Consider the following 26,540-nt stretch of genomic DNA (forward strand, 5'->3'; position numbering starts at 1 on the left):
TAGATGCACATACAGGCTGAAAAGAATGGCCTGGAGGCATGGAGACATGCACTTCAAAAAAGAAAGTCATAAGAATAGCCTTACTGGGTCAGACCAATGGTCCAACTAACCCAGTATCCTTCTTCCAGCAGTTGCCAAGCCAGGCCACAAATATCTGGCAGATGCCCAATTAGTAGCAACATTTCATGCTACCAATCCCAGGGCAAGCAGTGGCTTCCCCCACATCCATCTCAGTAACAGACTATGGACTTTTCCTCCAGGGACTTGTCCAAACCTTTTTTAAACCCAGATACGCTAACCACTACTACTACTACTACTATTTAGCATTTCTATAGCGCTACAAGGCGTACGCAGCGCTGCACAAACATAGAAGAAAGACAGTCCCTGCTCAAAGAGCTTACAATCTAATAGACAAAAAAAAAAACCGCTAACCACTGTTAACCACATCCACTGGCAAAGAGTTCCAGAGCTTAACTTTTCTTTGAGTGAAAAAATATTGCCTCCTATTTATTTAAAAAGTAATTCCATGCAATTTCATTGAGTGTCCCCTAGTATTTGTACTTTTTGAAAGAGTGAAAAATTTACTCACCTCCACCCGTTCCACACCACTCAGAATTTTGTAGACCTCATCATATCCTCCCTCATCTGTCTGTCTTTTCCAAGCTGAAGAGCCCTTACCTGTTTAGTCTTTTCTTCATATGGAAGAAGTTCAATCCCCTCTATCATTTTGATTGCTGTTCTTTGAACCTTTTCTACGTCCGTTTTATCCTTTTTGAGATATGGCAATCAGAGCCTCTCTGTGTAATCCCCTTGGACTAGAACATTCTTTTTTTCCTTTTGTGGTCTGCTACGTTTATTTTTTCCATTCTTCTCATGTTTTCTTTCTTCCTCTCTCAGCTTCTGTTGTCACTTCTTTCTAGTTCCATTTTCTCCTTCCAGTCTTTTCCTTGCCTGACATTTGTTTTCCTGACATTGTTCTTTCTTCCTGAATGTCTGCCTGTATCTAGATAAGAGTTATATAGATATCTTTCATTTGTTTTGTTCTAATAGAGCTACAGTGAGTAAGTCCTAGGCTTAATAATCAGATTAATATGAGCACTTAAATATTTTTTGTGCGCATTGACTAAAAAAACATCATCTATAGATCCAAAATGACATCAGATGGTGACATTTTATAGTATAACAGATAACCAATAAATCATTCAAAAGGATGCTGTCAGCTCCTCTGTCATTTTTACTACTGTAGAATAACATGGCTACCCTTCCGCAAGTTTTACAAAAGCAAAGGTCATTTCACTACTAACGTATTCTAGTCAGCTATGCTTGGGGTCTGTTGTATCCCTGTAGGAATTTTCAGCTAGTTTTAATGAAAAAAATTACAATTAAGTACCATCCATTTTGATGATTTACTCAGTGGTGGCAGGTCCTTGTTGCGCAACTCCATTATAACTGCAATCTACATTTTCTGCTGTTTGCATTCTGATTTGACTTTAATTCAAAATGTTAGCTCATTTCTTGCTCTGGTAACAGTTCTTTTATGTAAACTGTTCAGCAGAAGGGTACTAATGTAGTGGAAGGAAAAAGGATATATTCAGTTCATTTGCTTACTATGCCTTTCCAAGAGACTGGACATGTCACCTCCGCTTGGTCCCTTTCCACATAAGAACTACACTCTGGTCTTTGAGCTTTGGACAGTCATCCTTTCCTTGCCTGCATTTAGTAGTTGCTAATAGAACAGTCTTGAACTCATCCATTTCTTGTTCCAGGCTCCAAATCAGTTCTAAAGTGACATTCCTGATGACCTACCCTTCAGACCCAAACAAACTGTCAAAAGAAAGTCTGTGTATAAATGTAAAGGAACAACCAAGTGCTATCACTTGTGAGTTAAAAAGCAAGAATCTAGTGTACTTGTAGAACTAAACTGTCTTTGACAGATAAGACCACAGTGCTTGCAGCATCTGCACAAGTAGAGGTAGTTTATCTTAGTAATGTAATGCTCTGGACTGAAAACTGTCTTTAAATTTCTGCTTACCTACAAACTATATAAGGTCCCTGCTCAGAGGGAAGGGGGAGAACAGGCTTTGGACTGCTTAAGGGAAACCTCTGTTCGCTAGTATACTCTGCCTGGAAACCTGTCAGACACATTTTATTAGATATAAGATACAAACAGAAGTTAAAGCATACATCCTTCCACAGGAGCAAGAAGAACTAAATGGAAAGATGGTTGCAACTCCTGAGTTAGTTCAGCTTCTCCTCAGAAATCACTCCTTCCCTATGTTGCTGTAAACCTGAAGAGTGTTGGAGCTAGTTCAGTACTTGGCTAAGCTGATCTTGTGTTTCTGGTGAAACGTTTAATACTGTGTTCTGCTGCAGGTCGCACCGGAAACGCACTCAACCCAGGAGGCATAAAACAGAGGACCAGAAGTCATTGAGAGAAGTCATGGCCATGGCATCCGGTCTGGAAGATGAGAAGGTAAAAGAAGAGCCTAGACAGGGCACAGACATGGAGGAAGAGCAAGACAAGCAGCTGAACTGCTGTAGAGGTAATGGAAAGCACTTGGACAGATCCAGAAATGGGTAGGGAAGACTAAGGCTGAGGTTAGTTAATGAAAAAAAGATTTTGTAGAAGAAGACCAAGTACTCAAAGGTCATACATCGTTCAGATCCTGGAAAGACAGTTATTCTGTCTGGAGGAGGAGGGAGACTGGAGATCTCTTACACATGGTGAGTGTGTTACTGTGGAAAAAAAATGAAGCAATATTGAGGCCGACCGGGCTCTGGTCACATACCATACTCCCCCCCCCCCCCCCCCACCCATAGGCCCTCCTCAGGCCCACCTTAACAAGTCCTGGTGATCTAGTGGCCACTTTCTGGTGCCACTGCTCAATGGAAATGACTGCTGAGACTGCTGCGGGCGGTCCCAGCAGCCATTTTGAAATTGTCACTGACATAAGCAAGAACAATCTCAGGTTGCTCCTGCTTATGCTGATGCCAGTTTCAAAACAGCTTCCAGGACCTTCCATGTTAACCTCAGTAGCCATTTCTATTAAGCAGCAGCACCACCGGGCAGGTACGAGTGGGCTTCGTTCCTGCCCCTGAAGAGGCCACTAGACCACCAGGGCTTAATAAGGTAGGCGCAGGGAGGCCCTACAGGGGGGTCAGGCAGCCTGAAGGACCAGGTCTTCCGGGGGTGGGGGGTGTGGTGGCCCAAAGGGACTCCTTTTCTGCAGGGAGGTTGTGGGTGGGTCCAGCTGGGCATGACATTTTCAGTTTTGGTTGAAACCAAAACCATGGGTTTCTGTTGGTCTCTATTTATATTTCTGTCACTTTATAATGTGCATAGAATTTTTTTTTCTCTTTAAGAATTCTGTTTTGCTTTCATTTTTGGCATGTGATCCAGACATTTTGCCAAAGTTATTACACTCCTGTAAAACTGTACATTAACAAAAAATTTGTATTAAAAAAAAAATACGAGTCGATGTATTTTATTTCCTGGATTCAAGAAGGAAATGGCTTGTGTGCCTTGACATTAAAAGTTTGTAATGGTCTAGAGTATTGCTCCAGACCTCCAGTGATGCCCAAGAATCTGGCACAGTGTAAGTAGCTGATGAGAGTTGCTGAAAGTACTGTAGATGAGTTCTCTAGTAGTCTACCTAGCAGACTTCCTGACTCCTAGGTATTCATACGTTATTTTGTTTTTGTCACCATGTTCTGCTTGTGACTTTATTTCAGCAATGTGTGTTCCTTGTCATCAGCAGCAGATGAATCCATTAACTGATGGGTTATGTCCGCCTACCAGCAGGTGGAGATAGAGAACACTGAAAAACCATAGTGCTCTATGGACGGCTAGCTCCATCTGCCTTCAGTATTTCTCTTATCTCCCAGCAGGTGTGGACGTAGCTTGATCAGCTCCTGGAAAAAATTCTGCCTGGGGTGGCTCCTGTGCTTTTGCCAGTTGAAGCTGGGGTGTTGTGGCTGGTGGTGCCCACTTTGAAGGCATATAGGTTCGCCCTTTCCCTGCCTTACCCGTCCCCCTGCCTACCGGAGTACCTCTGTTGCTGCCTGCCTCCAACTTTCCTCACAGCGTTAAAAAAAAAAAAAAAGAGTACGCATTGGTTCTGCGTAGCTATTCTGAGGCTATTTTCCACGTGCAGCTTGACCGGAGCTCGTTTGACTCGGTCTTTTCAGGTGAGAGTGGTGCCCAGCTCCTCCGGGGAGGTACTGCGGACGCCGTTCCGATCGGGGTAAGTTTTGGCATGAAGCCGCCATTTTACTTATATATTTCCATCCGGTCGGACGATGGCTGCTGAAGCAGTTAAACACTGCTCCCGTTGTGGCAAACATAGATCAGCAGCGGGGCTCTGTAAGACGTGCTCTTTAAACGTTAGAGCTGGTACGAGCATGGCAAGTGATGATTCTTCCCGCTCAAGGGAGCTGGCAGCGGGCGCCATTTTGGAAGCGCCGCAGGCCTTGACCCTCGCTGTTGCAGAGGAGTCTGAGTGCAGGGGGACGCCTCGGTTAGAGGCTACCAGAGGACCTCCTGTTCCCGTTTCTCCTGATTCGGAGATGGAGGGTCAGGGTGAGTTTTTCTCTCCGGAGTTTGTGTGGTTAATGCATAAAGCTTTCATGCTGAAAAGAGCTCTGCCGCACATGTCTGACACTGCACTGCTACCTGGTTTCCCCCTGGGTGTTGATGGCCCGGAGCTGGCTGATTCCCCCTAGCGTTGGAAGGACGCAAAACATAGACGGTAAATCCCTCGTCGGAGAGTGGCGCACTCCCCCCCCCCCCCTTGTTTAGGTGGTGTGGATTCTGAGGGTTCTGGCAGGGCCTCATGGTCTGAAGAGCCAGAGGAAAGTGCCAGTTCGCCACTGGATTTGGATGATCCCAATGCGGTGAGGATTTTCCACCGCGATGAGCTGCCAGCGCTCATTTCTGATGCCTTGCAGGCCCTCTCGATCGATGATCCTTCCAAGGGCGAGGCCTCCTCTGGTAATCCGAGGATGGCGAGTACTAAGAAGCCTGCTCGAGCCTTTCCTGTTCAGGACTCCATCCAAGAGCTTATTTCAGCTCAATGGTCTGAACCCGATGGGCCTTTGAAAGTGGCCAGGGCTATGGATCAGCTTTACCCTCTAAGTGAGGAGCACTTGGCCCCTTTGAGGATGCCTAAAGTGGACGCCTTGGTCACGGCGGTGACTAAGAGGACCACCCTCCCTGTAGAGGGAGGGGTTGCTCTGAAAGACATGCAGGACCGGCAGCTTGAATCTGTGTTGAAACGGTCTTTTGAAATCTCGGGCCTCGCCTTAAGGGCGTCTATTTGCAGTTCCTATGCTGCCCGGGCCTGCCTTTCTTGGTTACAACAGGCAGTGGAGCAGCCCGTGGATGGTGCAGAGTCCCTCGCTGAGGTTGCACCGCAGATGGAGTCGGCCCTGTCATTTTTGGCTGACGCCCTCTATGATCTGGTCAGAGCCTCGGCTAAACAGATGTCTGTGGCGGTTGCGGCCCGCCGCCTTCTATGGCTACGGCATTGGGCAGCTGACATGGCCTCTAAGCACAGGCTGGTGAAGCTTCCCTTTTGGGGCCACCTGTTATTTGGAGAGGAGCTGGAGAAAATTGTGAAAGACCTGGGGGACCCTAAACCCGAGGATAAGCCGAGGCCTTCTTCCAAGGGTTCTGTGTGGCCCTCCTCTTCCAGACCTCGCTTCCGGGGCGCTCTGCTGGGTTTTCTCATCGTGCCTGTTTTCAGCAGACGAACTCCTTTTGCTCGGACAAGCGTTCCGCAGCGGCCGGTTCAAGGCCTGGAGTTCAGGGGCGGCCCCCTCAATGACGGGGCGCCGGTCCATTCCTCAATTCCTGCAGTAGGAGGACGTCTTTCCTTCTTTCTTGAGGTTTTAATGCCCCTGTATAAGTCGTTGGTGAGGCCCCACCTGGAGTATTGTGTTCAGTTCTGGAGGCAGTATCTTGCTAAGGCTGTAAAAAGAATTGAAGCGGTGCAAAGAAAAGCCACGAGAATGGTACGGGATTTGCGTTACAAGACATAGGAGGAGAGACTTGCTGACCTGAACATGTATACCCTGGAGGAAAGGAGAAACAGGGGTGATATGATACAGACGTTCAAATATCTGAAAGGTATTAATCCGCAAACAAACTTTTTCCGGAGATGGGAAGGCAGTAGAACTAGAGGGCATGATATGAGATTGAAGGGGGGCAGACTCAAGAAAAATGTCAGGAAGTATTTTTTCACGGAGAGAGTGGTGGATACTTGGAATGCTCTCCCACGAGAGGTGGTGGAGAGGAAAACGGTAACGGAATTCAAACATGCGTGGGATAAATATAAAGGAATCCTGTTCCAAGGGAATGGATTCTCAGAAGCTTAGCTGAGATCAGGTGGCAGAGCCGGTGGTGGGAGGCGGGGCTGGTTGTTGGGAGGCGAGGATATTGCTGGGCAGACTTAGACGGTCTGTCCCAGAGCCGGTGATTGGGAGGCAGGGATAGTGCTGGGCAGACTTATACGGTCTGTGCCCTGAAAATGACAGATACAAATCAAGGTAAGGTATACACAAAAAGTAGCACATATGAGTTTATCTTGTTGGGCAGACTGGATGGACCGTGCAGGTCTTTTTCTGCCGTCATCTACTATGTTTACTATGTTAAGATAAGCTTGAACATCATGGACTCTTGGGCAAATGTATTTCAACTAAAACTCAACAAAGAAAAAACACACTGTCTCGTTGTCTCATCCCAACACAGCGCGAACAACCCCCCAATTATCAACACCCCAGATTACACCCTCCCTATCTCAGACAGCCTGAAAATCCTTGGTGTTACAATGGACCACAACTTAACACTAGAGAAGGGGAAAGGAAAATGGGACATGATTTACCGCCTTTGTGAGGTTTTTGCAACTACATTCAAAGCGGTTTACATATATTCAGGTACTTATTTGTACCAGGGGCAATGGAGGGTTAAATGACTTGCCCAGAGTCACAAGGAGCTGCAGTGGGAATCGAACTCGGTTCCCCAGGATCAAAGTCCACTGCACTAACCACTAGGCTACTGCTAGTGGTTAGTGCAGTGGACATTCACAACAAAGAAAATGTTTCACTCAATGTGGAAACTCAAATGCGTGAAACAATTCTTGCTGAGGGAAACATTTCGCAACCTGATACAATCAATGGTACTAAGCCATGTAGACTATTGCAACGGAATTTATGCAGGATATAAAGAACAAACTTCAGACCGCTCAGAACACAGCAGCCAGGCTTATCTTCGGAAAAACCCGATTTGATAGCGCAAAACCCCTCCGCAAAAAACTACACTGGCTCCCAATCAAAGAACGCATTGCTTTCAAAATCTGCATTCTGGTTCACAAAATTATCTACGGTGAATCCCCGGGATACATGACAGACTTGATCGACCTACCAACTAGAAACACATTCGAATCAACACGAACGTACCTAAACCTGCACTACCCAAGCTGCAAAATACAAATCAACTTACGCATCCAGTTTTTCCTACATGAGCACTCAATTGTGGATCCCATTACCAAAAGCCTTGAAAACTACATACAACCACCTACACTTCCGGAGAACACTAAAAACTTATCTGTTTAAAAAGGCATACCCTACCAACCCAACATAAATGCCTGATCTCCGCAACACAACAAAACTAAAATACGGAATGGACATAACACAGTTCTACCGCTGTACGATTCCCTTATGTGGTTCTACCACATGAACTTTATCTTATCTCAACATCACTCTGTACCTGTCTACACCGGAGTCTGCAAACGCATCTCCAGTACTATGTAAGCCACATTGAGCCTGCAAATAGGTGGGAAAATGTGGGATAAAAATGTAACAAATAAATGTCTGCATGTTCCCATCATATTAAGGAGATCCTTGGAAAATCATGAAATATGTTTGTGAGAATGTGTAAATTTTGTGTTTAATGGCGCAAATTTGCTTAGAGTTTTTCTGTTAATTTCATTCCAATTGACCAACATTTGTAAAGTATCTTTAATAACAAAGTCTAATTGGGATTGTGCCAGGGGCTTTCATGGTGTGTAAGGTTTAAAGCGTATTGTAAAGGGATGGGGTCTGTAGTATGAGAAATGGTAGCAGACTGGTCTTTCCAGTCAGAGACAAGAATAGGATAACACCCCCATCACTGCCCCCAACACTTGCTTATTTTAATGCAAAGTAATTGACTCAGAAGTCAAGGTTTGTGTCAGGGCAGTCAATACAGATTTGACCATCCAATGGAACTGTTCTTTGGGCAAGAAGTAACCTTTCCCTTTTTCTGTTCTTTAGTCAATAGGTGCTTTTCATCAGTGGAAGTACCTGCTGTCATTGAGAGTTCTGTCCATACTTATTGATCAGGGGCTCATTCTTTGGCTAAAGGTTTGGTAGGAAAGTCGCTTACAGACATTGTTGTGCTACTACCAAATTTTATTCAAATCTGTTATGGAGAGATGGGCCATGCTTGAAAACCCTTTGTTCATGTACCAGGTACATCTTAGCCCCCCAAATGCCCTGCACTGCTTCAACACTTGTCATTTTTCCCTCTATTTTTTTCTTTCCCTCTTTTCTCTTATTCCCCAAAGGTCAGGGAATATGTTATAGAAGAATGTCTGATCTGAGTATGTTTTCTGCGAAAAGCAATCTTTCAATGAAATACAAAACACAGCCAGTTGGCAGGTAGTCCTTTTTATTTATTTAGTTTTCTCTTTGAGTAGATTAACAACTTTGTGCAAGATGTGGTTTGGATGAGGAGGGGTAGGGAATGCACACTTCAGGTTGCCTTTACCATACAAGAAAGCACTTAGCCCTGGTTGTGGGCCTAGGAACAGTTTTTGTTAATGGGAGATGGGAAGAAGACATTGGGTGGTAGGGGGGGGGGGGGTTGTGGAGAGAGATCTGGAAGTACTGTACCAGCTCTGGATTATGTATGTGCTCCTGACAAAAAAGTGTAGCTTTGTCTTGCTGTAGAAGCTGAACTTATCTCATGTCTCTACTAAGATTTTTACTGTATAAACAAATTAAATTAGGAGATACAGTTCTTTTCTGCTCTTTCTTCAAGGGCAAACCAGGAATACAGTCTTGTGTATGGGTGATGTAATCCAGCCATACACCATCTGGATCTTCTCTCCTATTTAAAGCTCAGAAGAGCCTTGCAGGCCCTTTCAAGCATGCATGGAGTTTCTTTCTACCTACAGTCTGCCTGGTTCCACTAGGTGCACTGGACTGTTCTCCATTTAAAAAAAGAGTGAGAGAGAGGAGAAAATTGCTGCATTGCAGAAATTACTTCAAAGCTTCATTGTGGCTGTTAGCTTTTACCCCAGGAGGCTGTCCTCATGCACTCATGGGGTCAGATAACAACAAGAAAAACCCAGAGTAGCCATGGGCGCAGCCAACACAGTTTCCAAGGTGAGTGGATAGTTTCCTTAGACCTAAAGGATGCATACACCCACATTTCGATACATCCTCTCCATTAAAAGTCCCTTCACTTTACCATCAGAAGCAAGCATTATGGTACCAGATACTTCTGTTTGTCCTGTCTTCAGCTCCCGGAGCACATCTATTAAGCGTATGTCACTTTGTCTTGTTCTGCCTCAAAGGTGTTCTCATCTTGGGCAGACCTCTCCAAGAGGCACAAATAAAAAAAACTGCTCTCTCTCTACTTCAGAATTTTGGGTTCTTTCTAAATCTAGAAAAATCCACTTTAAGCCCTTCACAGAACTTGTAGTTTATACACACATGCTTCAGAACATGAGAGGCTCAAGTGTATCTACCCAAATGTCACATAAACATTCTCACCTCCTTGTGTGCTCAGCTGTTATTAGCATGCTCAGTGACTCCAATCTTCTCAGAGTGCTGGAACACATCCTGCTTCTGCACATACTTTTATTTCATGAAACTACACCTGCAGTTGCTCCAGTGGCATTTAAAGTTCTGATGAAACCATCTGCATCAGCCACTGTCATCAAATATATCATCACTCCAGTAATCAGACGCATGAGTGGTGGAATAGTCCTGAAAAAGAGTAGTCTCTGTTTAGTTCCTCCACTTCGGCCTCATCCTAACAACCACTGCTTCCAGGTCTTATATGGGGAGCACACTTCCTTCATCTCTCCACTCCAGGGCATCTGGACAGCTTGCAAAAGGTGCTTCCCTATCAACCTACTGGAGCTTGAAGCAATTTTCCATGACCTTAGCACCTTACAGCATTGGCTTGCAGGAAAATTGATCCACACAAAGTGGCTATATTCTGTATCTACAGGATTGCTACATTTATTTTTGAGAAGCAGTCAGGATATGAAATTTTGTTGGGTTGGGGGGAGCAATCGTACAAGTGGCATATTTAGCCAGCGAAAATAGCTAACAGACATGCTTAACTGTCGACTGGACCCACACAAATGGCCCTTGAACAGTGAAGTGGAGCAGAACATTTTCAAATGCTGGGGCACCCTGTCAATAGATGTTCACTTCTGAATACCACAAGAAGTGCCCTCTTTTATTCATGAAGATCAGCCAAGCAAAGACTTTGCATAAATCTTTCTGTGTTCCATGAATGTGGGACTTCTTTACACTTTCTACCAGTACATCTCCTATCCAGAACCATTCCAGAGATACTCATACTGAGCATGGACCATCCTTTGCCCATTTCTGGCCTTCAAACTCTGATTCCCTGGGTTGATGACACTAGCTCAACAGCTTTTTTGCCTCAGCACTCGCCCCTCCCTTCCAACGCAACAGAGGAGTCATCTGCTACACTCCAGTCTGAGCCCTTTGACACTGATGGAATGGATCTTGAAAGGTAGTTTTGTTTCTTCCCTGCTGATATCACAGGGGACCCTTTGAAATCCTTGGCTCTGAGAAACTGGCAACAAGAAAATCTTAATGGAGTGGCCTAGTGGTTAGGGTGGTGGACTTTGGTCCTGAGGAACTGAGTTCGATTCCCGGCACAGGCAGCTCCTTGTGACTCTGGGCAAGTCACTTAACCCTCCATTGCCCCATGTAAGCCGCATTGAGCCTGCCATGAGTGGGAAAGCGCGGGGTACAAATGTAACAAAAAAAAAAAATTATAAATGGAAGCGTTTTGCTGTTTGGTATTCTTAGCATTCCCTAAATCCCATCACCTCTTCTGTCCTTCCACTGCTGGACTATCTTCATCTGTCAAAAACTGATTTGAAAATAAACTCAATATAAATGCACCTTTTGCCATTGCAGCATACCACTGGTTAATTAGTTATTTGTGAGATTTGTTATAATACCTTTTGATCAAACATCAAGGCTGAGTATAATACAGTTTAAATCTGAGAAAACAAACATATTTGCTTTTTGGGTTTGTGCCTAAGATCAGTAGATTCTTGTTGAAAGCCAACAAACTTAGTCTCAATATGAGTAAAACACGAATTTTGTTTCTTTCCGGAAAGTTGAAAACTGACCTACCTAAGGTGTTTACCTTTGATGATCATGATCTGGCCATTGTTGATGAGATGAACTATCTAGAGATTATATTAGACTCCACACTGACATTAAAGTTCCACTTAAAGAGCTTATGTTGTAAGATATTTTTTTAAATTGAAATGTTTGAGAAGTCTGCATAATTTTTTTGAATGGTGATAATTTTCGTACAGTTGTCCAGGCATATATATTTCCATTTTTTGGTTACTGTAACGTGCTATTTTTAGGACTTCCTAGCAGCAATCTTCAAGCATTGCAGGTGGCACAGAATGCTACATCTCAGTTGATTGTCAGTTGTTCACATTTTAAACATATTTCACCATATTTGAAACAGATACACTGGCTGCCTGTTGTATGGTGCATTAACTTTAAAGTTGCTTTGTTGGTGTTTAAGTTGTTGCATGATCAGTCACCAGGCTGTCTTGCAAATACTTTGAAGATCTATACTCCCACCTTTGTAATAAGATCTCAGAATCAAAGGGTTGAGATGCCATCTTTTCATCAAGTGAGATTATATATATGTATATATATATATATATATAGAGAGAGAGAGATGATTACATCTCCTAAATTATGGAGTAGTCTTCTACAGCAATTACTTGACGCTCAGTTGATTCTTCCTTTTAGGAAGCAGTTAAAGGCCTTTTGTTTTTCAACAGGCTTTTGCCACTGTATGTTTATGGGTAGTGATTTGTTTGATTATTCAGTTAATAGGATGATTTGTTGTGAATGTTATGTGTTTTTGATATTATGAATGTCATTATTGTAAACCGCCCAGAATAGTAGATGGTGCAAGTTATAAATGTTATAAATAAATAACAAAATATACCGGCATATATCAGAGATACCTCTCATTTTCTACAAGTGGTGAGTGGATTGAACATCAATCATGATAGTCTGTTGGTGACTCTTGACGTTTGCTCTTTGTATACTTCTATACCACAAAGGGAAGCCCTGGAGGCAGTAAGGAAAGCACTTGAAGAACGCTCTCGTCCGCATGTGGTTCCCACGGATTTTCTGATCCATCTCACTCAACTGGCTCTTTACAATAATCATTTTATTTTTGAAAATGAGTTGTATCTACAAACATCTGGGATAGCCATGGGAGCGTCGTTTGCCCCCTCTGTTGCTAACATCTTTATGGGGCAGTTTGAAGATCAGTATATATATTCTAACCCAGGGTTTGCTCTGGTACAATACTGGGGGCGATATATTGATGATGTGTTTCTAATATGGCAGGGCTCTGAACAACAATTGCAAAATTTTGTTACTAATCTTAATACATGCCATGCTACCATCAAGTTTGAAAGTAATTTTCATGTTAAAAGTATTAACTTCTTGGATGTTCTAGTCAGGAAAGAGGGTGGCATGTTGAAGACAGATGTCTTTGTAAAACCAACAGACAGGAACTCTCTATTAAGATTTGACAGTATGCACCCCTACCATTTAAAACGCAGTTTACCTTATTCGCAGTTTTTGCGGTATCGCAGAATTTGTGACACTACACAAACATTTAGAGAATCAGCAGAGAAACTTCGTGGCAGGTTTCAGGAGAGAGGATACCCAAGTAAACTTGTTAAACAATCATATAAAAGAGCCTTATGTCAGCATAGGGATCTCTTAATTCAAGATGACCGACCAGGTGGATCTAAGAACAATGACAAGATCATGTCGTGTGTTTTGAAATTTACAAACAGATCTTCTCAAATTTCAGCCATACTTAGAAAACATTGGAATGTTATGCTTACCCAGGAAGCGTTGCAGGATCATCATCTTAGACTCACTTATGTTCGCAATCAAAATCTACAAGATCAACTGAGTTTTGCAGATGTATGGTCTGATACCAGACAAATGGAGGGTCAACACAAAAAGTGTGGGCACTGTTCTATCTGCTCCATTACATGTGAATGTTCAGAATTTAAATCTACAAATGGAAAGTCTTTTAAGTTAAGACATACAACTTCGTGTGAATCTAAAAATGTGGTGTATCTCTTTAGATGCCCATGTAACCTGCTGTATGTGGGACATACTACTCGTCAATTTAAAACCAGGGTTATTGAACATAGACATTGCATTACCAACTTTAAAATGGAAGCTCCCATGACCAGACACTGTGAGCAGGCTCAACATCAGTTCAATCAGCTTCAATGCATGATCATTGATCAAATATATATGGGTAAGAGAGGGGGGGATTTAAAAACAATCCTGTGGCGTAGAGAACAACACTGGATCTATACACTTGATACAGTAGCCCCTCGTGGGTTAAATAGAAATATTGAATGGAATGCCTTTTATTGATATCGAGTGTATTTTTAGGGGGGTGTGATTCTCTTCGTTATTTGAGCATTATGATTGGTTACGTCGTGACGTCATGACGTATCCTATGTATGTACGCTGTGACGTCATTACGTTTAGATACGTCACGTTGTGACGTCACCCCGTTTTTACTCGCGGGGTGTATTAAAAGCGTCATTCTTCTCAGAGTTCTCGTTCCTGCACCATCTTTGAGGTTCCATACAGCTGACGATTTAGTTTTCAGTGTTAATTTGGTTTATCCAGATGGTTTTGTAGCGCTCTTCCTGAGGCAGCCACGAGGTTGGCGAAACAAGGCGCTTTTGTCGAGGGGCTGGCGTTTTTTCGCCGCTGCAGCAACTTTATAGGACTCCGGAGTCCCTTAGTGTGGGATATTTGGTTACAGTCTCTTTTCTGAGGGTGTTTCACCTGGTTTAAGCTAAGTATTTCACACTTGTTATATCTGGGGTCAAGCCTGAGTGGGTTTCTGACTGTTGCAAAATGTATAAGCAAAGTTTCATGAAGGTTTAAAATGTTAAAGAGTGTGCAACAGATAGTACCTCAGTATATTCCAGGGTGTATCCTTGTTTTGAGGGTTCTCCTTAGACAGTCCTTTACTGGCTATTGTCAGCCTTTTAGGGTGGTTAGATGATGGGTGTCCATTTGTAAGATTGATATAGAATTTTTGAGAGAGGAATTGAGTTTTTTATCCCATCGGTTTTCTCATGTTTTATGAGTTTTTACGTTGGGATTTTTTCTCTCTTGACTCTCTTAAATAGAACCCATGATAGTACTCTACTCCTATTGAAGCAGAGGTTTAGCAATAACTTTGTATGATTCCCTGTTAGGAGGTTTGAGGTTCATTTTGTTAATACTATTTATCAATCCAAAGGGACACCTTCACACCATATCTATATATTACTTTATAAGTAAACTCCTTTTGATTGGTTGATATTGTATTTTTGAGTTTATTTTCTCCTGTATAATTTAGAGATAAATAAATAACATAAATTCATTAGCCTCAGCAGCAGATGAATCCAGGAACTGGTGGGTTGTATCCGTCTACCAGCAGGTAGAGATAGAGAACTCTAAAAACAGGCATAGACCCCCTGTGTATCGGTCCTTCTACCTTTAGTATATCTGTATCTCCAGCAGATGGTGGACAGAGCTTGCCAGCTCCTGGATTCTATGCTGAGGGGGCTCCTGGGGTTTCCAGTTGAGATGGGGTGTGTGGCTGACGGTGCCCACTTTAGAGGCATACTTGTGGGACAGGTCCCTGCCTTACCTGTTTCTCCCCTTCTCCCAGTGGGTTTTCAGTGCTGTTTCTTCTGTGGCTTTCTGTGCTCTTAGCTCACAGTAAAAAAAAAAAAAAAACCTTCTGACCCACAGACAGCATGTTTCCACACCTGAGCTCCTTTGACCAGGTGCTGGAGCGCTGGGACCTCACTTCCCCTGTGGCTGTGTGAGTGTTACAGCTTCCTCAATTCGCGCCCTTTCTCCCCGTGTCAGCGCTAGCGCTATATGGCAGCTGAGATGGCAAAACACTGCCCTTGTTGTGGTAAGAGACGCAGCATAGCGGGGCTCTCTAGCGCAGGCTGCCTGGAGGAATCGGGGCGTGCGAGTCGGATGGCGGCCTCAGAGGGGGTTTCCCGCGCTCCGCTACTCTGCGTGGCCGCCATCTTGGATTCGCCGGGGGACGTTGTTAGCATGGTTCCTAGAGTGGAGGAGAGCACAGTAATGGCGAAAACGCAGGCAGAGGGCAGTCAGAGGTCTCAGGAGCCTCTGGGGTTCGGAGCTACAGAGGTTTTGGCTTCTCAGGGACAGGGTGTCCCATTTTCCCCTGAGTTTATTTTATGGATGCATCAGGCATTTCTGTTGAGAAGATCCTCCACGGATTCCCTGTCACTCTCCCTGCCACAGTCTTTCCCTTCGGAGCAGCTGGGTCAGATTGGTCCCAGGGTGGTGGCAGGTACATCGTCATCTTTTCCTGCAGAACCGCCAGCTTTGAAGCGCAGGCGGGTGGCTTCCTTGTCTGAGACAGGTTCTGTCGCCTCCCATTTTCCCCAGCCATCCCTTTTAGAGGGAGCAGGAGGGTCCTCTAGAGCCATGCAGAATTTGGGCCTGGGGGAACTTGGTCAGGAGGAGCAGGACGATACAAAGGCAGTTCGGATTTTTCACAGAGACGAACTGGCCTCTCTCATTTCCGAGTCCTTGCAGTTAAATATTGAAGATGCGGAGGAAGTAGCCACTGCTATGGTGAATGTCAAGATGGCTAGCACCAAAAAGCCGCTTCGAGCCTTCCTGGTACATGAGACTATTCAGGAGTTTATTACTGATCAGTGGTCAGAGCCGGAGGGGTCTCTGAAGGTTGCCCGCACTATGGCTCGCCTCAACCCGGCTCTCATCTGAGTCTCTTTGCCTTTCCTAAGGTGGACTCACTGATGGCGGCGGTCACCAAGAAGACCACTCTTCCTGTTGAGGGTGGGGTGGCCCTTCAGGATATCCAAGATTGCCATTTGGAGGCATCTTTGAAACGTTCCTTTGAAGTTGCTGCCTTGGCTCTGCAGGCTTCTATTTGTACTTCCTATGTGGCGAGGGCTTGCCTTTCTTGGCTCCAATATGCAGTGCAGCAGGAGGAAGTTTTGAGTCCCTTGGCTGAAGTGGCTTCTCGAATGGAGTATGGACTCGCTTACTTAGCTGATGCCCTCTACGATTTGGTTTGAGCCTCGGCTAAATAGATGTCCTTAGCGGTTTCTGCTAGGCGTCTATTATGGCTACGACATTTGGCAGCTGATATGGCTTCGAAACAGCATCTCATGAAATTGCCGTTTCGTGGTAAATTGCTGTTCGGTGAGGACTTGGAAAAAAAATTGGGTGATTCGAAGACACAGCGACTCCCGGAGGACAGGCTCAAATCCGGGTCCAGAATGCCCTCGACCAGACCGATATTTCGTGATGCTCAACTGTATTGGCCGAGCGTCAGCTCCATTTCAGCGTTACAGGTTTCAACAGCGTTCCTTTCGTGCGGACAAAAAGCCCTCTATTCAGGCAAGGAGGCCCCAGCCGGGGTGCTCCTATGATGGGGTGCCGGTCCATTCCTCCGTTCCTTGCAAAGGGAGCCCTCTGGCTCTGTTTCTGGAGGAGTGGGCCAAAATTACAACAGACCTGTGGATCCTCGACTTAATCAAGCACTGCTACAAGTTGGAGGTGGCGCCCATTGCAGACACCTTTTTGGAGTCCCGCTGCGCTATGTCTGCCAAGCAGACGGCGGTTTCCGACACATTGCGCTCTCTGTTGCAGCTAGGAGCGGTGGTTCCCGTGCCCCTGTCCGAACTTCGAGGGGGTCGCTATTCCATCTACTTCGTAGTTCCTCGCAAAGGGTGGTCTTTCCGACCGGTTCTAGACTTATGGAAAGTAAACGAGTCCCTGAGGGTGCGGCACTTCCACATGGAGACATTGCGCTCGGTGGTAGCGGCGGTGCAGCCCGGGGAATTTCTGATCTTGTTGGATCTCAGAGGCAAACCTCCATATTCCAATTTGGCCACCGCATCAGAAATTTTTACGGTTTGCAATTTTAGGCCAGCATTTTCAGTTCCGTGCCTTACCGTTTGGTCTGGCCATGGCACCTCGCACATTCTCCAAGGTGATGGTGGTGGTGGCTGCCTTCTTGCACAATTATGTCCAGGTGCTGGGACTCATGGCAGCCACATTAGACATGGTGCCATGGGCGAGGGCTCACATGAGGCCCTTGCAACATGCCTTACTCAGTCGATGGTCGCCGACTTCTCTGGAGTATCAATGTCGATTTCCCTGGACCCCAGCTGCCAGGAAAAGCATGGATTGGTGGCTTTCCGAAGTTCATCTCAGTCAGGGAATACCGCTTGCCTCTCCTCAATGGATTCTAGTGATGACAGATGCCAGTCTCTCCGGCTGGGGTGCTCATTGTCTGCACCATTATGCACAGGGACTGTGGTTGACTGCGGAGTCCGGTTGTCTGGAGCTGAAGGCTGTTCGGCTGGCTTTTGTAGCCTTTTGAAGGATCCTTCAAGGGCGAGCAGTGCGAGTTCTGTCGGACAATACGACAGCAGTGGCTTACATCAATCGGCAAGGCGGCACACAGAACAGAGCGTTGGCCTACAAGGCAGAGGTCATTTTGACTTGGGTGGAGCAGCATCTTCTCCTGTTATCAGCAGCACACATTGCAGGTCTAGACAATGTGCGAGCCGACTTCCTCAGTCACCATGCCCTAGATCTGGCAGAGTGGGAGTTGTCTACGGATGTGTTCCATCAGATTTGCAGCAAGTGGGGAGCACCAGGCTTCGATCTCATGGCGGCCAGCTCCAATGCCAAAGTCCGTCGATTCTTCAGCAGAAGACGGGAGCACGGGTCCGAGGGGCTGGATGCCCTCTCACAGCCAACTTCCACACTTCTGTACGTGTTTCCTCCATGGCCCTTGATAGGGGTGAGTTCTTCAAAGGATACGCCTTCACTCAGGTTTAGTGATCCTAGTGGCTCCGGACTGGCCGTGTCGTCCGTCGTATTTGGATTTGCGTCGACTTCTGGTGGGGGAGCCATTTCGACTTTCTCTCCTACCAGACCTTCTTCATCAGGGACCGGTGGCTATGGAGGATCCTCCTTACGGCTTGGCTTTTGAAAGGGCGAAGTTGAGGAAGAAAGGTTATCCTGATGAAGTTATCGCTATCTTGCTAAGGGCTTGCAAGCGATCCACGACTATGGCCTATGCTTGAGTCTGGCGTACGTTTGAGGCATGGTGTTTGGCGCATGCATGGTCACCAATGTGGGCTTCGGGTTACCCAGATGTTGGCTTTTTTGCAGGAGGGCCTGCAGAAAGGTTTAGCCTACAAGTCTCTGCGGGTGCAAGTGGCAGCGCTAGCGTGTTTTCGAGGTCGAGTGGCAGGGTCTTCGATTGCCGCTCACCCGGATGTAGTGCAATTCTTGCGAGGAGTGTTGAAACTTCGTCCTCCGTTGTGTGTCCCTTGTCCTACGTGGAGTTTGCAACTTTTTTTGTGTGCTTTGCAGTTGGCACCCTTTGAACCATTTCATCAGGCTTCGCAGAAGGATCTTACACTTCAGGCTGTTTTTTTTTTTTGTGGCCCTGGCGTCGGCACGTAGGATGTCAGAGATTCAGGCCCTGTCGTGCCGGGACCCTTTTTTGCAGTTTTCGGAATCTGGGGTCGCGGTTCGTTCGGTGCCATCGTTTCTTCCTAAAGTGGTGTCAGCTTTTCACTTGAATCAGCCTCTTTCTTCCCTCTTTTCGGAAGGAGGACCGCCCGGAGTCTTTTCGTCAACTGCGCCTGCTCAGCACGTCCTTTTGCAATACTTGGAAATGTCAAACGAGTTTTGGTGCTGTGATCACTTATTCGTCCTATTTGCAGGTCCACGATGAGGCTTCCCGGAGTCTAAGGCCACGGTGACGCGCTGGCTGAAGGAAACGATTGTTTTGGCTTACCTTTTGGCTGGGAAGTCTCCGCCTCAGGCTTTGAAAGCACACTCCACGCGGGCTCAGGCATCTTCCTGGACGGAAGCTTCGCTGTTTTCTGTTTTGGACATCTGTCGAGTGGCGACGTGGGCATAGCATCTTTCCTTTGTGAAACATTATTGGCTCAATGTTGCAGCTCGAGAGGATGCGCGCTTTGGAGTGGCGGTTCTATCTCGGGGAGCTGCAACTTCCCGCGCAGTATAGGGAGTGCCTGGGTACATCCCACCAGTTCCTGGATTCATCTTATGCTGAGGCTAAGGAAGGAAAAATTAAGACATACCTGTACTAAAGGTAGAAGGACCAATACACAGGGGGTCTATGCCTGTTTTTAGTGTTCTCTATCTCCACCTGCTCGTAAATGGATACAACCCACTAGTTCCTGGATTCATCTGCTGCGACTAAAGGAAAGAAAATGATCAGGTATGTCTTAATTTTTCCATAATATTTACAGTGTCACAGAACTGTTGATAACAATAGGAGGAGAAACTGCATAGCACAACAATTTAAAATCCAAAAGATGGATGAACTATAGACAAATGGTAGAGTAACACCATCATGAAGTTTTATCTCAAGCTATGATTTGTAAGATTGCTCAAACAGCCAAGTCTTAAGACCTATCTTAAATTTCTATTAGTTGCTAGAGGAAAACAGATATCTATTCATCCTTTAATTTCTAGATTTGTGAGAGGACTTATTCATGTCAAGCCTTCCATCACAGTCCCTCCCTCCCCCCCCCCCACACACACACAGACACACTTTGGGCATGAACATTGACTTCGCTAATCTCACTCAGGCCCCTTTTGAACACTTGTCTCAAGCATCACTATGGCACCTCTCCTGGAAGGTTGGTGGATCCCACTGTTGCCAGGCAAGTCAGTGAGTTGGAAGCCCTGACTTCTGCCACACCAATTTCTTTCCCAACAAAGTGGTTTTTCAAACACATCCTAACTTGTTAGCAAAAATAGTCTGAGAAGTTCACCTTTAACCAAGTGATTACGCCTCCAGTCTTCTTTCTGGAGCCTCACTCCAACCAGCAGAGATATCCCTTCAAACCCTCAACTGTAGACAAATCCTGCTATATTACTTAAGGGCTACCCAAGACACCAGAATCAGTGTACATAGGTGATCTCCTATGACCCAAACAGGGTGTAACAAAACACACTGTGTCTTGCTTGAATTCAGTCTGTATTGTCTACTGTTATACTAAAGCAGGTAAGTAGCCACCAGGCCACATTACTATTCAAGCTTTGCTTGAAATTTGTCACAGTGGCCATCCTAAGGTCTACCTCTGTTGTGGACACTTGTAAAGCAGTAGCTTGGGTATCCGTCCACATCTTTACTGCACGTTATAGTTTGAACTCAAGTTCTTGCATAGACAGTGTGTTTGGGCAGTCTATGTTGAAGAATCTTTTTGCTTAGAACCTTCTTCCCGCTGTATCTTTCTGGGTCACAAGGGACTGATGATCCTCAATTCTAAAATGACTCGCATGTGGCTACATTCCCCTGGTGAACATGGAGAACCTCCAGTACAGGTAAATAACTTCACTTTCCCTGCCCTCCCCCTCTCAAAACAAAGCAAAGTTGTTTCTGCACCGCTTCTAAAAAATTGAGGCAGACAGCTCCTGTCAAAACATAGATTCCCTGTCTTTTAATATATTCTGCTCTTCTGTCAGGCCCATTTGGATGTCACTTAACCATATTAAAAGTTAGCACAGGAACACTGTGTAAAATTAGAGGCACAGGTCAATCTTCCATATCATAGGAGATGGTCTTGCACATTGTGGGGTTATTGTGAAGTCTGAAATACTGATTGTAATGCTTAACCTATATTGTATGTTTAACTTGAAAATCAATTAATAGGAGCTTTATATATTTTCTAAGTTAGTTTCTTAATGTGTATCCAGAGCTAATATATATCCTCCTTGAAACAGGAGTCACTCCAACTACATCCAAAGCCCGTTTCACTGGAACAAAAGAGATCAGAGGTAGAGGCAGACCACCAAAATCAAAAAGTGACAGGAGAAAAAAAAAGGAGCAGCAGCATCTCAAAGAAATAAATATCTCAACTGCCCCAGTAACACAAACTCCAGCAATGTCAACGCAGGTGGAGCTGGCAACAAACACAGGCACACAATTAGCAGTACCTGAAACTGAGGCAACAGCAGCAGCAGCAGTCACCTTGGGAGAAAGCACTGCCTCTGCTCTTGTCAACATAACTCCATCAGAGGGGGCAAGTGAGGAAGAAGACTGTAAGTCACGGCCAATTATTCCTATGCTGTATGTGGTTCCCCAATCAAAAAAAGTTGTATTTGAAAAGGAACGGATGTCCTGTCATCAGGCATTCGAGAAGTTTGCCAGCTACAAAGGTCAGGTATGGAGGGAGCTTCCTGCCTTGTCAGACCTCTCGGTGAAGCAAGAAGATGGTGGAGAAGCAAATACTATGCGTATTGGCCCAGGAGCCGCTGAAATACAGGTATGTAGTCTGTTGCAATGTGGCAGCAGTTCTGAACTGGTTGAATTGTCAAACATTCAGAATGAGTGGCCTCTCTGTGTTGCTGTTTTCTAATCCATGTGTTCAATTTGTCAAGAATCTTCTTCGGCAAATTGACTAACTTGAAGAGAAGAACTTTCTTTAATCTGTCTGAAGCCTATGAAAAACAGAATTTACTGTGACATTTCATTTTCCTCTATCTTACTTAGCAGTAGCATTGTGAAAGAGATCTTTTACAACTATATATCACTCCTTCCGGAATTCTGTGCCAAAAATTTTTTAAATTCTGTGCAAATAAAATTCAAAATTTGCAAATTCTGCAAGTTTGTCATAATTTGAACAATCTTGCAGCCTCCCTCCCTGTACACAGATACCATCCATAGTTTTCCCAGCACCCATAGCATCCACCTTTTTTCTCACCCCCCTCCCTGTACCTACACACCATCCATTGTTTCTTCCAGACCCCTACCCATCTATAGTTATTTCCAGTCCTCCTCCTGCACCCACGTGCCATCTATAGTTTTTTCCAGCCTCCCACCCTGCACCCACACACCATCCAGTTTTTTCATAGCTCCTGCCTGCTGCACCCCACTTGCCAGGGAGCTAGGAGTTGCATCGGAAGTACCTCTTCAGGGCAGGAAAGATCCCAGCTTTTTCCTGTCCGCTGCTCTGGGCCAGTACCACCGCTTCATGCAAATGGACGCCGAGACTTCCTGCTGCAGCCTCACGAGATTACTGCTTGAAGTCTTGCGGCCATTTTGAAGAAGTGGAGCACCGACCAGAGAGCGGCGGCATTGGGCAGGAAAGAATGGGGTTCTTTCCTACCCCCAAAGAGGCCACGACCACCAGGTAGTGTTAAGGTAGGCCCAAGGGGGGAGCCAGCCTCCCAGCCTTCACTCCTTCCATCACCACAGTTTTACCCCGGGCTAAAGGGGCTCGATTTTGTGCAAAAGGTCTGAATCCTGCACAGCTGGGAAATTCTGTGCTGCGCAGTCTCACAGAATTCCAGCAGGAGTAATATATATTTAACTGAAGAGAATAATGCACTAAAACAAAGCAGTGTGTCCATTAAATGACACCTTTTGTTGTTTGGTGGTTCACTAATAAAGCTGTGTATAGCCAGTCGTGCCATAGAACTAGTGATAAGCTTGTGTCCCTGTAGAAAAAAGTTTCCATTAACAGAACATAGGAAAATTATTCTCTGCTAAGCAGTGTTCTTAATGCAGCAGGAGTCTAGATAGTCTCATTTTTCTTATACCAGATATTGTTTCTAACCTAGGCTTTCTCTAGGTCCTCATGCCTTTGAATAGTAGGTCTCTAATAGAATTGAATGATTTCAGGCTAGGATACAGAGGATATTCATCAATAGACAGTGCTGGGTGGCTCAGCTTTGAATAGTCTTAGCAACATGGTAACCCATTCTGGAAATTCCTTTTTTTGCGTGTTCTTGCAGATGCCACCCACATTTTCAAAGATGAAGATGGAGATTAAGAAATCTCGTCGTCATCCACTGGGAAGACCTCCAGCTCGCTCCCCACTATCGGTTGTTAAGCAGGAAGCCTCAAGTGATGAGGGTGAGTGTGCAAACTATCTAACATAGAAAAATGTAGGCAGATAGACATATGGCCTATCCAGCCTTCCCTTCCATGCCATCTACTCTCCCTGTCATTCCATTAGAGATCCTATGTACTCATCCCACATCCACAGGGAGGCCATTCCATGAATTCACCACCCTTTCTGTGAAGAAAGTATTTCCTCAGGTTCCTTCCAAGTCTACCCCCTTTCACCTTCAACTTGTGCTCCTTCGTTCCAGAGCTTTCTTTCAATTGAAAGAGACTTGCCTCCTGTTCATTTATGCCACGTAGGTATTTAAATGACTCTATTATATCTCTCCTCTCCCTCCTTTCTTCCAAAGTATGCATATTGAGTCCCTGTACACTTTATGACGAACACCACTGACCATTCTAGTATCTGTGTTCTGGATCTACTCCATTCTGTTTATATCTTTTTGAAGGTGCGGTCTCTGGAATTGTACACTGTATTCTAAATGAGGTCTCACTCTATGCACCCAAGCATCCTTCTAGCTTTTGCCATCGCCTTTTCTACTTGTGTAGCCACCTAAGATCATCACATTTGATCACACTCAAGTCCCACTTCTCTTTCGCTCTCAAAAGTTCTTTACCCCCTAAACTGTACCATTCCCTCAGGTTTTTGTAGCCCAAATGCATGACCCTTCAATTTTTAGCATTAAATCTTAGTTGCCAAACTCCAGACCATTCCTCTCATTAAATCTTAGTTGCCAAATTCCAGACCATTCCTCTAGCTTTAAAACCTTCCTCATGTTACCCACACCATCAGGGATGTTTAACTTAATGCAGATTTTGGTATCATCTGCAAAGAGGCAAACGTTACCAGAGAATCCTTCAGTAATATCGCGTACAAAAATCTTAAAAAGAACAAGCACAATAACTGAACCTTTGGGCCGCGCGGTCGTATTTTTTCCCCTTTTTGTGCTTTTAATTTTTTGGCACAATTGCGTCATTTGATTTTGCCGAAGCCGTTTTTTCTTCCATGTCATCGAAGACACCCAGCGGCTTCAAACATTGTACTCTGTGCAACCAGACCGCCTCAGGTGCAGATACCCACGCTTGGTGTATCCAGTGCCTTAGGCCTGACTATAGCCCAGCAGCTTGTAGTCTGTGTCTTCGTATGAAGAAACGGACCCAAGCGTCTCAAGAGGCCCAACAAGAGAAGCTTTTTGGGGCTCAGTCCAGTCCTTCGACTTCGGTACCAAGGTCGGCAGCGTCGACATCGACATGAGCATCGACGTCGAGGAGAGAGGTAATGGCTGCTGAGAGACCAACTCGCGCTGGGAGCAGTGAGGCGTCGAGTGGGTCTCCACCTGTCTCGAGGCCTCCTGTTATGCAGGCCCCCCGTGACCGACCTTCGTCGGACCCGGCCCCGAGGAGACATGAGGATTCCACGTCCTTATCGGTACCGAGGAGTCTCGATGACGGGTGTCAAGCGAAGGCTAAGAAGCATCGTCATCGTTCTCCTTCGACGCACGGTACTGGGAGCTCCGGGGCGTCGAGAGAGTCAGCACCCGAGAAGCATCGGTGCCGAGAGGACCGCTCCCCCTCAGTACAGGAGGTGCCGATGCGTTGGTCTCTTTGCAGCTTGGTACCTTCTCCCGAGCCTCCACGGATTCTGACATCGCCTGTTCCACTGGCCCCGCAGCCTTCTCCGATGGTGGCTCTCGACGAGCGTATCCGGGCCTTGTTTCCAGAACTTCTGGAAAGCTTACTGCGACAATCAGCTTCAGTGTCGGGGGTGCTTGCACCTTCTGTGCCATCTGCTGTAGCAGTGCCTGACCCTTCTCCTGTGGTGAGATCTCCGACTGCGGTGCCACCTGCGGCATCTGCGTTGGCTGCCACCCAGGTCGACTCCCCTTCAACGTCGGTGGAGGGAGCTTTGCCGCAGTCGGATCGGGCGTCGATTTCTCGACATCGCCACAGAGAACATCGTTTCTCGGCGTCGACGCAGGTCCAGTGTCAGAGTACCTTGATACAGGTTGTGTCTGACACTGAGCAGGAGCACTCGTGGGAATCAGAGGAAGATCCCAGTTACTTCTCTTCTGATGAGTCCTTTGGGATTCCCTCTGACCCTTCTCCTCTGCTGGAAAGAAGACTATCTCCACCTGAGAGTCTGTCTTTTTCCTCCTTTGTCTGGGAAACGGCTACGGCTATTCCCTTCCCTGTGGAGGTTGAGGATGAGCCCAGGACTGACATGCTCGAGGTACTGGATTATTCTTCTCCACCTAAAGAGGCTGTGAGAGTCCCTCTGCCTAAGGTACTGAAGGGAAGTCCTTATGCAAAATTGGTCCGCCCCTCTGTCTGGCTGTGTGGTTTCCAAGAAAGCTGAGTCCCAATACCGGATCCAATGTGTGAACCTGGATTGATGAAGTCCCAATTACCCCACAATTCCGTGGTGGTGGATTCCGCTCTCAAGAGAGCTAGGAGTACTAGAGACTGTGCTTCGGCGCCCCCAGGCAGAGAAGCTAGGACTCTTGACTCTTTTGGGAGAAAGACGTATCAGGCTGCTATGCTCACTGCCAAGATCCAGTCATACCAGCTCTTCACGAGCGTACACTTGCGGGACTCGATATGTCAACTGCCCAGCTTGGTTGAGATACTCCCTACGGAGCTGGCCGAGCCTTTTTGCCAGGTGGTCAGGCAACAGAAGGCGTGTCGCAAGTTCCTGGCCCAGGGGTACTTTTGACGTGACATCCAGGATCGCTGCTCAAGGTATAGTGATGCGCAGACTCTCATGCTGCGTGTCTCTGACCTGGATCATTCTGTCCAGCAGCGGATGACGGATCTTCCTTGCTGGAGGGACAATCTTTTTGGAGAGAAAGTAGAGGATCTCGTTAATCAGATTAAGAAGCCTAATGATGCTATGGATTCTCTTTCCCACCGGGCGCCTTCGCTACAGCCTCCTCATCTAGGAGGTTTTTTGGAGGGAAGGGAAGTGCTCCCTATTCCTACTCTAGGCGTAGGTACACTCTTGCTTCTCAGTAGCCTGTCCAGGCTCAGCCCCAGCGCGCTCGTTCTCATCAACAGCATGTGTTCAAGGCCCATTCTGCTCCCCAGCAAAAGCAAAGGACGGGCTTTTGATTGGCTCCAGATCAGCATAGCCGCTGCAAAAGTGTCCGTACCGGACAACTTGCTGGTAGGGGGAAGGTTGATGTTTTTTCACCAAAGGTGGCCTCTCATAACCTCCGACCGGTGGGTT

At 45.9% G+C, this 26,540-nt stretch overlaps 1 protein-coding gene across 2 annotated transcripts in view; it reads left to right on the plus strand.

Moving 5' to 3' along the window:
- KDM4B (lysine demethylase 4B) overlaps positions 1–26,540 on the plus strand; it is a 378,825-nt gene that overhangs the window by 302,492 nt on the left and 49,793 nt on the right. For both annotated transcript variants that reach the window (XM_030217503.1, XM_030217504.1), the window contains exons 10-12: positions 2,374–2,543; positions 21,190–21,731; positions 23,203–23,323. In XM_030217503.1, coding sequence (XP_030073363.1) covers positions 2,374–2,543; positions 21,190–21,731; positions 23,203–23,323 — 833 coding nt within the window. The remainder of the gene's footprint in view (positions 1–2,373; positions 2,544–21,189; positions 21,732–23,202; positions 23,324–26,540) is intronic.

Source organism: Microcaecilia unicolor, chromosome 11, assembly GCF_901765095.1.
Source record: "Microcaecilia unicolor chromosome 11, aMicUni1.1, whole genome shotgun sequence".
Taxonomy (NCBI): Eukaryota; Metazoa; Chordata; class Amphibia; order Gymnophiona; family Siphonopidae; genus Microcaecilia; species Microcaecilia unicolor.